Here is a 17184-nt window from a genome sequence, read left to right as displayed (position 1 = left end):
CACACACAAATTATATATATATATATATATATATATATATATACTGTATATATATAAATATATATATGTCTATGTATGGCGATAATACCGCATACCGCGCTATTGAGCCACTCAAAATTACCACAAGGGAAATTCCCTCACCGCAACAGCCCTACTTATAGCAGTGTCCAGTGTTTCTCGTACATTGATTTATTTGTGGTGGCTTGTCACAATATCAAAACTGACCACCACAAATAGTCTTCAGAAAAGCTTTGATGTCATTTTCATTTCATCTTTCCTGTAATGCCTGATAAAGTAGCGTTTGTGAGCGCAGCGCTTAATTGATTACAGCCGTTACCGGGGAAACCGCTATATCTCCCGCTCCAACAGCGCCACCTGCTGGCAGAGAATGCATTTGCAAGTCTGGGAAACACTGGGGAAAAAAGAAAAGAAAATCGTCCAAAAAATCGCCATCATATATCAGCCATCGGCTGCCCTGATTTCGAAATATCGGCATCGGCATCAGCCAGAGAAAAACCCATATCGGTCGACCTCTACTTTGTATTCAAGTTGGTTTCATATGGTTTTGAAAAACTAACTAATTTAATGACTTATGACATTAAAAAAAAAAATTTAATTTAAAATTTTAAAATGATAACATTGTCCTTACATCTTGAATAAATGTAAGTGTACACATCTTAATCATTTTTTTCCAAAATGTTTTTTTTTAATATTTTTTTAGATGATTTACAGGACATTGAATGTTGTGTGGTGTTATGAGGTCATCTGCATGATATAATTTCTTGTTGGCTGATTTAGCAGACAGAAGTATTTCAAATATTAATAAGCAGTTTTTTTTATATTTTTGTAAGAAATAATACAGATATTTAAAGTTTTAAATTAAATTTCATCCTTTTAGTGATCCCTTGTTCTTTGATATAAGAACAGAAATACATTTTAGTTCAGAATTTTAAAAACATGGTCGGCGTCGATAGCCTTGTGACCAGTGCGCCAACATATAACTCGGCGTCCCGAGTTCGAATCCCGGCTCATGGACCTTTCCCGATCCCGCCCCCCTCTCTCTCACCCACTTCGCTTCCTGTCACTGCTATACTGTCCTATCAAAATAAAATGCGAAAACGCCAAAAATAAATATATTAAAAAAATTAAAGAAATGTAAAAACATGTTCATCGTAGAAGAGGTATATTTAAGTCAGTGTGTATAGCATTTATGTATTTTTATTATGACTAGTGCTGTCAGCGATTAATCGTTCCAAAATAAAAGTTGTTGTTTGCATAATATATGTGTGTGTACTGTGTATATTTATTATGTATATATAAATACACACACATACAGTATATATTTTTAAAATATTTACATGTATTTACATGTATATATTTATATAAAATATGCGTCACGCCATATCTCTTTCCTACGTTGTTGTGATTTGATCTGAACGAAAACAGCGTAACTGTGTGATGCAGCTGACACCGAACAGCATACGTTGTTTACGTCCAGCGGATATTCTCCAAAATGTCACCAGGGTGATGCGGAGGAAACTAATTGTTGAATAAAGTTTTTTTTTTTCTTTTGCGCACAAAAAGTATTCTCATAGCTTCGTATAATTGCGGAAGAACCACTGATGTCACATGGATTATTTTACAGATCTCCTTGCTACGTTTCTGGACTTGGTAACATTTCAGTTGAGTTGCTGTCTATGCAGGGTCAGACAGCTCTCAGATTCCATCAAAAATATATTAATTTGTGCTCCGAAGATGAACGAAGGTCTTACGGGTTTGAAACGACATGAGGGTGAGTAATTAATGACAGAATTTTCATTTTTGTGTGAACTAACCCTAAAGCGCTGCTACTCTCAGCTGCTCGCTAAACAGAGCAGACGCAGAGAGAGGTGTGTGCGCGCTGGGAAAGCAAGACCTCGCGCTCGTGCGGCAGTACTGGCGAGTCTCCGAAACTAAATAAGGTTGGTCCAAGAAGTCGCTAGATTTGTCTCTAGGCGCTTTTTTAATATTTGTCAAGCAAGTCTCAAGTCCTAAAATTTGCGACTTAAGTCTGACTCGAGTCAAGTCATGTGTCTCTAGTCCCCCACCTCTGCTTCATACGCTACACTATTGATAATGGACTTTTTTGGCCTACGATGATTTCACTAATTTGACCTCACCTTTATTCTCTTTCTGACTTCCGTACTGTAAACAGGGTCCCTCTCAATACTTGTTCCTGTTTCTCTTCATGTAGAACAACTTCACAGCTCTCTTGCAGCTGCTGCCAGTGCTGGTGCTCATTCTGATATCTGTATTCACTCAGCTGATGGCAACCAACCCTCCCTACAGCCTCTTCTACAAACCGTAAGTCAACCGTGGCACATGGTTTAAAACATCCTTAGAAGAAAAGACCTGACATATACTCTCTCTCACAGGTCCATGGGGTTGGTGGTGTCCAGAGAAACCCAGCACATGGGTGTGCCATACTATGTGGATAAGAGTTTTGAGAAAGAATACAGCGGTGCTGCTCTGGATGAGCTGGAGAAGACTATTGAGAACGACTATATTGACCACCTACAGAGCAGCTGCTGGAAAGAGAAGCAACAGAGTATGATGCCTTCTCATCCATTAGGTTATGACTTTGTAAAATAAAGTCCTGTATTACTAAAGCTGTTGTTTCGTTTCAGAATCTGATCTAGCTAATCTGGGCCAGCTGTACCGAGACGAGCGGCTGAAGCAGAAGGCAGAGACCATGAAGCTGGATCACTGTGAAAAGCTGAACCGCTTCATGGCCCGACAGAGAGGAGACTGAGGCAGCGTCGCCCTCCAAGACAGCATGGTCAGCCTAATCAAAGAGCTTTTAGAATTGGTTATATATTTCAATTTACTCGGGTGGGTCACCTTTTTGGGAAGGAGAAAGGTAGAGATGTGTTAAAGCAGGAGCCAAGCTGATTTTCTCATGAGCATTTGTGCCTTTCATCCCTGAATGGGATGAAGTCTGAGGGCCTTTAGCTCATCTGATTCAGCTGCGATGCACAACTGTGGGTATTTCGTGCAAGCGCCTGGTATTTTTTTCCTTACATTAAGGAGCACCGACTCCAGGCTGGCCGACAGGATTAAAGCTAGTGATTGTTGTTTATTAGTCGCATTTAAGCTTTATTGTTAATAAGAATTTAACTTATTCAATAACATATTTAATTTCTGAATTTGTGCTGTGAATTACGTTCAACAACAACTTTTAATAGAAAACTACTTTTTTTTTTGGAAACAAACGGTTCTCAAAAACAGGGATATAAACCACTACAGCTTTTCAAAGCTCTCTGGACTTCGCATGAAAAAAAAACCCTTGTGTACATTAAATTAGTTTTTCAGTCCTTTGTTACAGTGGTGTATGTTTCGGACATTAAAAGGTATTAGGCAACTGTTTTTAAGCAAGGTAAAAATTCAGTGCACTGACAGAACAGCTAAATGCCATTACCTCTGAATTATTAATTAATCTGCAGTATTTGATTTATATTTTGGCACTTTGTTTGTCTTAACTTCTCGTGTATTGCATGCATCCATCCATGCATTCTCCCCGCCTTGTTAGTGTTCGAAGTTGTTACTGGCACAGTTTAATATCAGTGATTATAACTAGGCAAATAACCGCTACTGAGCATCTGTTTTGAACTACAATTAATGTTTTACCTCTTGTCACTGAACACTATGTTCTATATATAATAACATACTGATCTTTAGCACGAATTTGAGCCTGAGGGATGTTTAGAAGTGCTACAGGAGGCATCCGCTAATTCGGGATGAAATCGAGGAAGCGTGTCGGATGAGACGTGGAGAGTTTGTGCCGGTGGTGGTATTGTGATCTTGTTTCCACGCAGTATGCTAAAAGTGGAAGTTTTGTTTGGATTGAGTGCGTTTTTGTGCTGCTTAAATAAAACATTAAATCAAACACGGTTTCTCTGTGGTCTGTGAAGTTGTATGCTGAATTCACTAATTGACAAATAAAACTGTCAGGAAGAGGTGCCAATTAAAGTAAATGGTGACCAAAGAATTTCAATAAATAATGACTTTGACTCAGCATAAACATTTTGTAGATTATTGATCTTATTTCTTTCATTTCGATTTTTTTTTTTAATCGTAATTTTTAATAAAAAAATGTCACTGCTTGATCAAACTCCTTCGATCTTATCCAGCCATTTTCTTTACTACAATCTCGTATTCACATCTGTCTCCATCCAGTCTACAACCAATGGATCCCGTCCTACATTTTGGTTTTGATAATCTGTTTCAGTCAGATGTACATCACAATCTGTCGTTAGTTATTACATTGTCATTACACTGTTCCCCACACCAATCTACCATAACGCTTCAGAAGACTTTGAATATACTACACAAGTCATATGGTCTCTTTTTATGATGCTTTTTTTTAGTCTTTTTTTTTTTTTTGAGCTTGAAAGTCCTTGGTCCTCATCCGTTACATGGAAGAAAGCAGTGTGAACATTATTTAAAACCTCTCCAAGTTAAAAAAAAAAAAAAGTAATTTAGTTTGGAACGACACAAGAATACAGCATTATGGCGGAGTGAAAAGCGGGTAAAATATCAGTAACATTGTTCCCACATAAGAAGGCATATCCATTTAAATTTTTTGTCCTTTCGTCAGGTTTATTCCCGGTCATTTGTCAATACCTGTAAAGGCACTATTCGTACACAAAACATAGCTTTAATACTACACAACACACCTCACAAAATTACATACACACAGATTTTGAGGCAGTCCCATCGTTGTCCAATCCCCAATACCATGCTCCAGTGATTCCCTCATGAACTTTTCTGTTTAAGCGTGTTGGTGATATGGTTCAGACAGACTGTGCTATGCTGTCAGCACTCAGTCACTTATTAGCGTTTCAAAGGAACCCACTACTGGCCGCTCATTTCTTCATCTTCAGGTCTGCTTCTATAGCGCAGCGTCGCCCCCTTGTGCCCCCATCCTGCAGAGAGGGAAGGAGTCATGGTTGTCAAGGTCACTTTAAAGCAAGTCATTTTTCCCCCTATTTTTGCAGCAGCTTTTCCAGATCACTTTTAAATATATGTGAGACTGAACATAAAATCTGACAATTATGGTATGTAAAAAATTACTAGTAACCTCCAGTAAACAAAACGGGGACTTCTCAAAAAAGCAACTGGCTCGAACTTCACCCCAAAATTAAAATTCTTCATCTGTTCGACATAGAAGATATTTTAAAGAATGTTGTTAACCAGAAGTTGCTGGTAGCCATTGACTTCCATAGTATTTTTTTTTCAGACTGAAGTGGAAGTCAGTGGTTACCAGCAACTGTTTGGTTACCAACATTCTTCAAAATATCTGTAAAAACAGTGCTGATAAGTGGTAGAAAAAGCAGACAGGATACTTACAAAGAGAGAGAGAAGGAATGCAGGAGAGGCCATCGGAACACAGTCCTGTATGAGGACAAAGGTCAGCATCAGAGGGATAAAGAAGTCTCGAATACACACTCAAATGCAAAAGTGGTTTAAAGGTGGATGTTGCATTGAAACAGACAAGAACAGAAAGATAGGGTGAATATGGTTTCATAAATGTTTGTAAAACTTAACTCAGTTGGACTGACCAGATTTAGACATCTATTGCAATGTCTTTCATATCACTTTCTTCCCACATTATTGAATCATTTAAACTCAAATCAGTATTTCATGTCAATTGTTTATTGAATTAACATTATTATTTATTAAATGTATACATGTGCAATACCATTCAAAAGTTTGGTGTCAGTATTGCGTTTTTAAGAAACCAATATTTTTATTAATCAAGGACATGATTGATTAATAAAAACATTTATATTGTTTCAAAGGATTCAAAGAAATACTGTTCTTCTGAACTTTTTATTCATTGAAAAATCTTAACAAAAATGTATCATGGCTTGCACAAAAATATTAAGCAGCACAACTTTTATAATAAATATGAAATCATATGAAATGTTTCTTGATCAGCATATTAAAATGATTTCTTAAGGATCATGTGACACTTGTCATCGTGTGAAAATGCAGTGGCATCACAGAAATAAAATTACATTTTAAAATATATTCAAATAGAAAACAGTTATTTTTAATTTAAATATTTCACAATATTATTGTTTTATATATGTATATCAGACACATAGATAGAGTAGAGTGATAAGATTACATTTATCTGAATTATAGCTTTTCATAGCATCTAGAGTCTCTCTACTAATAGTGAAGCTGCGAGTTTAATTACTTCAAAAACAGTGATGTTACTCCTGTATATGTGTGTATGTGTTGTGTGTATATATATATATATATATACTGTATATATATAGTACACACACCTCACACACACACTCAAATACAATTAATACACTCACACACACACACAATATATATATATATATATATATAGTATATATAGACACATGCATGTATACATTTAAGAAAAATATGTTATGTTTATATATTAAATATATTTATATATAAATTAAAGTATGAATATAAATATATGTAAATATTTTCTAAATATATACTGTATGTGTGTGTATTTATATATACATAATAAATATACACGGTACACACACATATGTAAACAAAAACTTTTATTTTGGATGCGATTGATCGCGATTATTTGTTACATATATATCCATATGTACATACACATATCCTGTTTCAATAGACTAATATTAGTTATCCAGAATCTTCTGATGAAATGTGCAAAAGTGTAAAAGTGCTGTGGCACATAAAGTGTCCCACCTTGTCACTGGGGTCCTGTTTGCGGTTGGCATCTCTCCCACGCAGGCTCTTGGCACTGATGCCTGATTCCGAGGTCTGCATGATCAACTGTGTGGCCAGAAACTGCTGGACCTGCTCTAGAACATCTCTCTGCATCTCCACGGCCATGTGGAACACATCATGGTCTGAGCTGTTGTACATCACCACATTCTGGAACATCAGCATGATGTCGCGCTGGAACAGGATCAGCCCGTTCTCAATGTTCTTCTTGATGGTGGACAGATCCATTGGCCTAAGAACCCGAAATTGTCACAAAGACTTTGTAGGTACTTCAGCTTTATCTGAAAACATCAAGCACAATTGGATTCCTCATTACAAACCCTTTGAATTTACCTTCAACAATTCGCTCTCACCTGTGCACAATACTGTGGTAACCAGGGGCGATGTCATCCGTCACTGGTTGCAGGAAGACATTTGCATACCTGTTTAAAGTGACCAATTACCACTCAGTTTTATCATTCTGGCTGTGCAGAACTGAGGCTTTTTGACGAGTCAGATAGCTCGTCAGAAGGGGGCGGGGTTTGGTAGAGAGTAATGAAGACTCTCACCTGTGATTGGCTGCTGCTCGCCACACCAATATAATGGCTTTCTTCCAGATCTTCTGAGCCTGAATTGCTTCTTGATCTTCACTGCAGATAGAGCTTAGGAGGATGAAGATGAGAACATTATGTAATAATAGCATGTTGAATAATCGTACATCAGAGTCTGTTTACACCAAGTCCGACGTGACTAAATTACACAAAAAGTATTAAAGGAATAAAATGTTCACTCAAGCATGAAAATTTACTCACTCTCAGGCCATCGAAGATGTAGATGAGTTTGTTTCTTAATCTGAACAGATTTGGAGAAATATCATTACATTACTTGCTCACCAATGGATCCTCTGCAGTGAATGGGTGCCGTCAGAATGAGAGTCCAAACAGCAGATAAAAACAGCACAATGTTCCACGAGTAATCCACACGACTCCTGTCCATCAGTTAACATCTTGTGAAAAGAAAAGCTGCGTGTTTCTAATAAACAAATCCATTATTAAGCATTTTAAACTTCAAATTGTTGCTTCCAGCTAAAATATGAGTCATCTATCCATAATATTGCTTTCTCCAGTGAAAAAGTTGTATAGTATGATCGGGGAGAGAAATATGCACAGATTTACATGTGAAAACTAGTTCAAAACAAATATCTCAGTGGATTTTGCTGTGAGAGGACAGCAGGAGATGGACTTTTTTTCACTGGAGGAAGCATTATTATGGACTCTTATTTTGGTGAGAAGCAACGGTTTAACGTTAAAATACCATAATGTATTAGCTTCTTACTAACACGCAGCTTTTTGCTTAACAAGGCGTTAATTGATGGACTGGAGACGTGTGGATTATTGTGGATCATTCTGACGGCACCCATTCACTGCAGAAATGCTAGAATTTCTCCAAATCTGTTCCGATGAAGAAACAAACATCTACATCCTGGAGTAAATATTCAGCAAATTTTCATGTTGGGTGAATTATTCTTTTAAATATTTTTAAAGTATAATCATAATCATCAGAAATATTTAATCAGACTTAATGTGAATGCTCCTTAAAGGGATAGTTCACCCAAAAAATGAAAATTCTGTCATGAATTACTCACCCTCATGTCATTCTAAACCCTTTTTGTGCACAAATAAAAGATAAATAACTTAATTTATAAGAAATTGTTGAATAAAGTTGTTATTTTTGTTTTCTTTGCACAAAAAAAATATTCTCGTAGCTTCATAAAATTAAAGTTGAAACCCTGATGTCACATGGACTATTTTAACATTGTTCTTACTACCTTTCTGTGCCTTGAACGTGTCAGTTGCGTTGCTGCCTATGCAGAGTCAGAAAGCCTTCAGATTTAATAAAAAATATCGTAATGTGTGTTCCGAAGATGAACGAAGGTCTTACTGGTTTGGAGTGACATGATTTTCGATTTTTGGGTGAACTATCCCTTTAATTATGTGAAGTTTTGGCACATACAACTGTGAGGAGGCAGGGCTGCTGGGTATGGAGTCTGCAGTTGTGTGGAGCTGTACGGAAGAGGATGCCGTGTGCATGCTATAGCCGTCCTCACTCTCGCTGGCCGGAGGATCCAACTCTGTTTCCCCCTCTGGCTCAGAGAGATAAACTCCATCTCCATCCTCTTCTCCCCCACAATCCTCGACTCCATCCCCTTCTAATCCAGCTTTCATCGCCGACACACTGCCCTCCTCAGCATCACTCACGGCTTCCTCCTCCTCTTTCACTTCCTGTTAACGAGGAGTGTAAAAAAATACTAAAAAGGGCAGAGTTAAAGGGATAGTTCACCCAGAAATGAAACTTCTGTCATTAATTACTCACCCTCATGTCGTTCCAAACCCGTAAGACCTCCGTTCATCTTCGGAACACAAATTAAGATATTTTTGATGGAATCTAAGAGCTCTCTGAACCTCCCATAGACAAGTGTCCTTACATGATCAAGGCCCAGAAACATAGCAAGGAGATCGGTAAAATAATCCATGTGTCATCAGGGCTTCAACCGTAATTTTACGAAGCTACGAGAATACTTTTTGTGCGCAAAAGAAAAACAAAAAACGACTTTATTCAACAATTCGTCGCCTCCGCGTCACCCTGGTGCCATTTTGGAGAGTATCCGCTGGACGTAAATTGCGTATGCTGTTTTGTGTCAGCTGCGCCACGCGGATACGTTGTTTTCGTTCAAATCAAAGCGTAAATGGCGTAAACAGCATATCCGCGTGGCCACACGGATTATTTTACCGATGTCCTTGCTATGTTTCTGTAAGTTGATTGTGGTAATATCCTTGCTGTCTATGGAGTGTCAGAGAGCTCTCAGATTCCATCAAAAATAGATTAATTTGTGTTCCGAAGATGAACGGAGGTCTTACGGGTTTAGAACGAAATGAGGGTGAGAAATTAATGACAGAATTTTCATTTTTGGGTGAACTATCCCTTTAATGGTTTCCGGGTCTATATGTACTCGTGGGTGGTACATTATGTATTAGCGTATGCAGACAGTCACAGCATCACCACACCTTTGAGTGCTGTTTTATCACAGGGTCATCTTCTGACCGTGTATCTGTAAGAGAATGGAACATCTGTGAGTTCTTACCAAAATTGTGTGTAAAATAGGGTTCAAGTTAGAATTTTCTCACGTTTATCACATGTAATTTAAAATTCATGTTCTTAGAAATGTACTCTTTGTAATCATGTTGGTTTCATATGGGTTAAAAAGAAGTTTAGGTTTAATGTAAACATCTTGTCGTTATTTTATTAAATGTTTTTAAATTCATTTTTAAGATAAAAACATTTTTTTACGAATTATTATTTATAAATATTATGTTTGTTGGGGCTCACACCAATTGACATCAACCTGAACTATCACTGTCACTAAAATTTAGATGAATGTTACAATAATTTGACAGTATGACACCATCTTAAAACTTTGTCTTTGCCCAAAAATATATGAAGTATACTTCAGTCACTTAGGCTGCATTTATTTCATCAATAATATAGAAAAAAAGTAATATTGTGAAATATTATTAAAATTCAAAATAATATGTTTTAAAATGTACTTTATTCCTGTGAGGGCAAAGCCAAATTTATAGCAGCCATTACTTCATTGTCACATGATACTTCAGAAATCATTCGAATATGCTGATTTGGTGCTCAAAAATTATTTCTTCTTATTATTATTAATATTGAAAACATTTGTGCTGCTTAATATTTTTGTGGATTTTTCAGGATTCTTTGATGAATAGAATGTTCAAAGGAATAGCATTTATTTGAAATAGAAATCTGTCACTTTTAATGCAAACTTGTTCAATAAAAGTATTAATTAAAACAATTTACTCACCCTAAACTTTTGAAGAGTATGTTAATTTTCTTCATTGTCAAATCATTAACTAATTTGCCCTAGTGTAACACAAGCACAGAATACCTGATTGAGACGGTGTCCATTCGTCAGTCTCACTTTTGATCACAGTGTGCAGTGATTCTGGCCACCCATCCTGGGCCTCGTCAGTGTGCTCCGGTCTGAGGGCAACTGGGTCTGAATGGGCTCCTGCTGTCGGAGTGGGGTCTTGAGGAACCGAGGGGACAGTGGTGGAGGGTGTTGTGTACCCCTGTGCGCAGCCACTGCTGGATCCACACATGTCAGGACCCTCTCGCTTCCCCTCTAACAGATGCAGGGAATGTGGGTCTAAGTCCTCTGAAGTGCTGGAGGGCTCAGGGCCAATGGTCCTGAAGGGGTTGGGCTCCCAGGGACCCGACAGGTTGTGACCCGTGTCTTCACACAGAGACAGAGCAGCTTCCACCGCTGCAGCGTCCAGTGCTTCGGCATTCTCATCACCCTACATCAACACAGGATACTGTTTTTGTTTTTTGGACTATGCAAGAACGGTCAAATAGACGGAAAGATTTGAGTGGTAATGATTTAATGGATAATTGTGTATTTCTGCAATGTTAACTAGTTTAAACCAGTTTGATGTTTTATTTTTACATTCTGCTCAATATAATGGTTTCCATGTGTTCAAATGGTAGCTATTGTGTCTTTTCTTCAAAATATAAATCATAATTACTTATACATAAATATGATTATATAACTATAAACATTTTTAAATTAATAAATAACTACACATACCGTTCAAAAGTTAAGTCAGTATTTTTATATTTTTTATTTTATTATATTAATTTATTTAATTTATTTTTAAGTAGTTTTATTCAGCAAGAATGCATTAAATTGATTAAAAACTGACAGTAATAGACATAGACATTTATGTTACAAAATATTATTATTTCAATTAAATACTGTTCTTTTGAAATTTCTATTCATCAAAGAATCCTGAAAAATTCAGCTTTACCATCACAAGAAAAAATTTAATTTCAAAATATATTACAATAGAAAACATTTTAAAATTGTCATAATATTTCACAATATTATTAATTTTACTCTATTTTTTACCAAATAATACAAAATATTAAATATTGTATAAATTAAAAATATAACATTGGCACAAAACATATAAGTGGACATCAAGAAAAGAATTTGAATAATTAAAAAAAGCATGAAAAAAGTGCATATCTGATTTACCTTCTCTTCAATAATAGCTATGATGTCCCCAACTGTCTCTAAGTCCAGCTCCTCTGCCATATAGGACACAGTCACCAAGTCCTCCTCCACTAAAACCACCTCCTTATTATCCACTGAAGCACTGGGGGCCCCATCGCCTCCTGTTTAAAGTATTACACACATACCAAACACACTTTAGACTGCATTTAGACAAACATTTGTGTTCCAACACACCAAACAAACAAGAGACAGTCAAACAAAAAGTACAAAATAGTTAAGACATCAGTTATGATCTAAAGATGGGAGAAGGAGAAGACAGTGTCTAGAGTCTAGAGACCTGTGCTGAGCGGGGCAGCGGTGTCCATTGCAGAGGCGGCAGTGCTGGGGGCGGAGTCTGCAGTGACCAATGAGCTCAATTGTGAGGGAAATTGGGCGGGGCCAGCTTCCAGCAGACGAGACAGTGTGGGAGCACCTGAGACACACGTGTACAAACACAAGTGTGGCACAGCGTACAACACACACACACGGTGCGCAGAGAGAGCAGGCTAGGCATTAAGCTGGAAGAGATTCCCATAACATGACTCTAATACACAAAGACAGAAAACACAAAGATGCTGATGGGACAGAATTTGTCACTTTGCTTCTACTGCTCAGCTGCTAAACTGTGACACTGCTAGACACACAAGTGTGTATGAACTCATACCTGTCACTGCCTGAGAGGCAGGTAGTGAAGAAGTCATCATCTGATTATCGTGACTCCCTGTAAGTTGACTGGACGGAGATTCTCCCTCAACTGCCTGCAATAAGGATTTTCTTTAAATTGCCACCGTTTAAAAGCCACTGACTCAAAAAACATATTCCAACAATAATATTCTAGAAGCAAAACAGCTCTGATATGTGTGGATGAAACAGTTGTATCACTTTTACAGGGTTCCTACACATGACATTTCCAGTCATTTGTGGATAAGGATTTTTTTAAATGTTTTTTTAGAGATTGCTCTCACAAAGAGTAATTTCTAGCCAAAGAAATAATTTATATTAATGATTAGGATTTAAAGGGGTCATATGATGCGATTTCAATTTTTCCTGATTTGCATAACGCCGCCCAAATGTTCACGCAAAGAAAGAAGGCGTAACTTTTATTCTCGCTATTGCCGCCGCCATGTTGTGGAGTCGCTGTGTGTTTCGTTGTGAAAGCGAGTTTTGAGCAGTGTAGAGTAGGCTTGTTGTTTGTTGTTTCTCCGATCACAAATGCATTCATGGTTTTATGTTTATGCAGCGCGATACGCAACGCAACGCGTAAAAAGACAGTATAAGTCATTATAATCAGTAATTATGCCTCATTTGTAATGGGTTTTATTGGTTTTGTCTCGTCCTGCTGGGAGACGGCATCACAGTATGGTAAGGGGCATAACATTTCCGTCACACGCTTGAGGCATTCGGCCAATCACAACACACTGGATAGCTGGCCAATCAGAGCACACCTCACTTTTTCAGACCGATGAGCTTTGTAAAAATCGACGCATTTCAGAAAGGCGGGGCATAGAGGAGAAACAATAATTTACAGTATGTGGAAAATAATGTGGTTTTTTAACCTTAAACCGCATAAACACATTTCATTACACCAAATACACCAAATAATGTTCTTTTTAGCAACATCATATGACCCCTTTAATTATATTGAGCATACAGAAAGTGAGCAAATTTAAATTGACTATATCAATTTGCACAATTTTTTTTAATGACCTCTTAATATTTTATTAGTATTCAGGATTTTTCAACACCTGAAAATCACACTTTTTAGGCACCCTGCTTTTTTTTCTTTTCTTTTACTTTTTTATTTATTCATTTATTGTCAATTTATCATAACATATGGTTAGGGCACAATTAATCACTACTACAGTACTGTTCAAAAGTTTGGGATCCGTCATTTATTATTATTATTAAATGTATTTATTTATTTACTTTGTATACTTTTATTTAGAAAGATGCATTAAATTGACTATACATGTGTAATGTTGTAAAAAAAATTATTTTTCAATACACGCAAATCTATTCATCGAAGAATCCTCCAAAACATCTCAGTATTTTCACAAAAATATTAAGCAGTACAACCATTTCAATGTTTCTTGAACAGCAAATCAGCATATTAGAATGATTTCTGAAGGATCATGTGACCCTGAAGACTGGAGTAATGATGCTGAAAATTCAGCTTTGCTATCACAGAAATAAATTACACTTTTGAAATATATAAAAATTGAAAAAAAAAATATTGAATTGTAATAATGATTCACTATTTTCCTGTATTTTTCAGAAAACAATGAAAAATCTTACCGACCCCAAATTTTTGAACACATAGAATCTGCACATTTTTCTGCATTCGCTTCACTCAAAACCAGAAGAATAGATACAATTTTAAACAGATCTTATTGGTAGCTAAGCATATTATTAAAATAGACTAAATATAATGGGCAGGATAAGTGTAGAACTTTGTGAAGGAATCTCACAACTAGATTTCTGTAGGTCAGGTGCAGATTCTATGCAGGCCTGCTGATTTATAAATAAATGTGAGGAATCCTGACCAGTCTGGGGCTGGTGGGCAGAAGACTGCCTTTCTTCAGCAGTTCTGACAGGAGAGGAGAGGGAGGTGGCGTGATTTTCTGACCCAAAAGCTTCTTCTTTGTTGACTCATCTAGCAGTGACCCCAAACTCGCCTCTCCCACTCCAGGGCCTGGCAGCTCCGTCAGAGGCACAAACACTGTTGATCCTGCCCCCTGCACCGGGGAGGGATGATAATTAAAATAAATAACAAATTCAAATGACAGAATTCATATCTAAAAATTAAAAACAAAGAAACACACAGTGGTGCTAGGATCTTCAGATGGATCTCCAATGGGAAAATCCAGGCTCGGTGAGCAGGCCCCAGAGGGGGAGCGCACTGTCACACTGGGCACACGTTTAGGAGTGTTCTTCACTGCCTGCCTGGCTGAAAAGAAAAGATAAACAGCTCTTACTATTAAGCATTTATGATTAACTGAAACTACATTCATGAATAACTGTTTTTGCCTCATATAGAATCTCAGATTTGCCCAATTATGTAATATACACTTCAATATGCATTAATTACTTTAAGACAATGGGACCAAACCAAACAACGCTAATGACACTTTGTGGGCTTTCTTTACATACCCTGGTACGCTGCATCTGTGGCCTTTCTTTTCACCTCAGCTTCCTCTTCCTCTTGTTTTCTGCTCCTAATGGACATACAGAATTTAAATCGCTAAACTGACAAACATTCACTTACAATCTTAAAAAGGGTAGTTCATCAAATTGAAAAGTCTATGATTATTTACTCAGCTTCTTATTGTTGCAGACCTGTGGAATTTTTAAAGGATCTTAAAGGTTTAGTTCACCCAAAAATGAAAATTAGCCCATAAATTACTCACCCTCAAGTCATCCTAGGTGTATATGACTTTCTTCTTTCAGACGAATCCAGTCGGAGTTATATTAAAAATTGTCTTTGATCTTTCAAGCTGTTTAAAAGCCGACCTCATACGTCATCCGCCCGGAACTGCTTTTGTGTACAACTGTTGGCGCAAGCTACATTAAAGTGATTATTACATTTTGAATATGGATATTTTTCTTACAAAACCGCATCGATTCGCTACAGGAGGCCTTTGTTCACCCCCTGGAGCCGTGCGAGACACTTTTTTTTATGGATGGGCTCTTTTTATTTCACTTCTTTTGGACTGATGCACTGCAACACCCACTGAGTGCCATTAAACAGCTTGGAAGATCAAAGACAATTTTTAATATAACTCTGACTTGATTCATCTGAAAGAAGAAAGTCATATACACCTAGGATGACTTGAGGGTGAGTAATTTATGAGCTAATTTTCATTTTTGGGTGAACTAACCCTTTAACATGCAACAACAGTTCATAGTGAGCATGGGCTGTCAAGCACAAAAGATTGTCAATTTCAGTGTTATTGTTAACTAAAAAACCGATAACTGGCATAAAGCTGAAATAAAATTAAAAACTTAAAAACCTAAAAAAAAGGGAGATAAATACATTTAAGTTACTAAAATTAAAACATAAATAATAATAATAATAAATTGAAGCTAAATAGAAATATAAAAAAAACAAAAGGCACATAAACTTGTTAAAACAAACTAAAATTAAAATAAAAACTTAAAATATAAAAAAGCTCAAAATACTAATAAATGCAACAATAGTATATAAATTATATGATCATGCGCTACATTGATATGATTTACATATGATAGCTTTATGTGAGGAACATAATGATAGTCACTATGAACTGTTGTGAATTAAAAATATCTATGTTAATTAAAAAAAAAACTAAAAGCTAAACTGAACTAAACTAAACTAAAAAATAAACTAAAATTTAAAAAAGCATATAAATAATAAATAATATAAATGGACCACAAAACCAGTCATAAGAGTAAATTTTATTTATTAATATTTGGCTGAGATGCAACTATTTGAAAATCTGGAATCTGAGGGTGCAAAAAAATATATATATATATTGAGAAAGTTGTCCAAATGAAGTTCTTAGCAATGCATATTACTAATCAAAAATTACCTTTTGATATATTTACGGCAGTACGTTTACAAAATATCTTCATGGAACATGATCTTTCCTTAATATCCTAATAATAATTATTATATAAGTTTGACCCATACAATGCATTGTTGGCTATTGCTACAAATATACCTGTGCTATTTATGACTGCTTTTGTCGTCCAGGGTCACAAATTACATTTTGCGGTGGAACTATTCCTTTAAATTTGGTATATTAGAAAGATAAAACTGCCTGGGTTGACGATGGAAATAGCTGGTACAGTGATTCTTACCGTACAATTTCCTCCCATAGCTCCTCAAGTTTAGAGTCCAGATGTCCTGCCTGGAAGAGTTCAGTTTCTCTCTTCAGTTTCCTAAAGGGACACAACAATAGAGTTACAGTCAGCAGACAGCAGGTGTTGGTCAAAGTAAGCATGTGAACATTTGGTACCTGTGCTTCTCTTGTGTGTCCTTGATCAATCGCTTCAACTCCTCTATTTTCTCCGCTGTCAACCTGCGGACGATCACATCTTCCACCGTCTCAACCACCTCCCCTTTCTCACCTCGCTTTCTCCTGTGAACGTGCACACATATACGCTCACCATTAAGTGCTATCAGGAACGGAGTGGATGTTGGAACACAAATGAACAGAAGGTGGACTCACTTTGGGGCCTCAGTTGTCTCCAGGAGCTCAGAGTACTGTGAGGCACAATGCTGTGAAACAGGGACG

General features: G+C 36.7%; 2 protein-coding genes across 2 annotated transcripts in view; one reads left to right on the top strand and one right to left on the bottom strand.

Moving 5' to 3' along the window:
* dnajc18 (DnaJ (Hsp40) homolog, subfamily C, member 18) overlaps positions 1-3440 on the top strand; it is a 22668-nt gene extending 19228 nt beyond the window's left edge. The window contains exons 6-8 of the mRNA XM_016493137.1: positions 2234-2343; positions 2415-2587; positions 2667-3440. Coding sequence (XP_016348623.1) covers positions 2234-2343; positions 2415-2587; positions 2667-2791 — 408 coding nt within the window. The 3' untranslated portion in view covers positions 2792-3440. The remainder of the gene's footprint in view (positions 1-2233; positions 2344-2414; positions 2588-2666) is intronic.
* Positions 3441-4144: 704 nt separating this feature from the next.
* LOC107693663 (bromodomain-containing protein 8-like) overlaps positions 4145-17184 on the bottom strand; it is a 17009-nt gene continuing 3969 nt past the window's right edge. The window contains exons 4-20 of the mRNA XM_016493125.1: positions 17119-17168; positions 16906-17028; positions 16748-16828; positions 15059-15123; positions 14731-14855; positions 14452-14643; positions 12573-12666; positions 12207-12341; positions 11891-12030; positions 10739-11150; positions 9834-9877; positions 8782-9050; positions 7338-7430; positions 7143-7211; positions 6751-7021; positions 5389-5433; positions 4145-4964 (exon numbers count right to left, since the gene is read on the bottom strand). Of these exons, the coding sequence (XP_016348611.1) occupies positions 4905-4964; positions 5389-5433; positions 6751-7021; positions 7143-7211; positions 7338-7430; positions 8782-9050; positions 9834-9877; positions 10739-11150; positions 11891-12030; positions 12207-12341; positions 12573-12666; positions 14452-14643; positions 14731-14855; positions 15059-15123; positions 16748-16828; positions 16906-17028; positions 17119-17168 (2268 nt within the window). The 3' untranslated portion in view covers positions 4145-4904. The remainder of the gene's footprint in view (positions 4965-5388; positions 5434-6750; positions 7022-7142; positions 7212-7337; positions 7431-8781; positions 9051-9833; positions 9878-10738; positions 11151-11890; positions 12031-12206; positions 12342-12572; positions 12667-14451; positions 14644-14730; positions 14856-15058; positions 15124-16747; positions 16829-16905; positions 17029-17118; positions 17169-17184) is intronic.

The sequence above is a fragment of the Sinocyclocheilus anshuiensis genome, unplaced genomic scaffold, assembly GCF_001515605.1.
Source record: "Sinocyclocheilus anshuiensis isolate Anshui unplaced genomic scaffold, SAMN03320099.WGS_v1.1 scaffold817, whole genome shotgun sequence".
In the NCBI taxonomy this organism is placed as follows: Eukaryota; Metazoa; Chordata; class Actinopteri; order Cypriniformes; family Cyprinidae; genus Sinocyclocheilus; species Sinocyclocheilus anshuiensis.
This window is presented reverse-complemented; position numbering and strand designations above follow the sequence as displayed.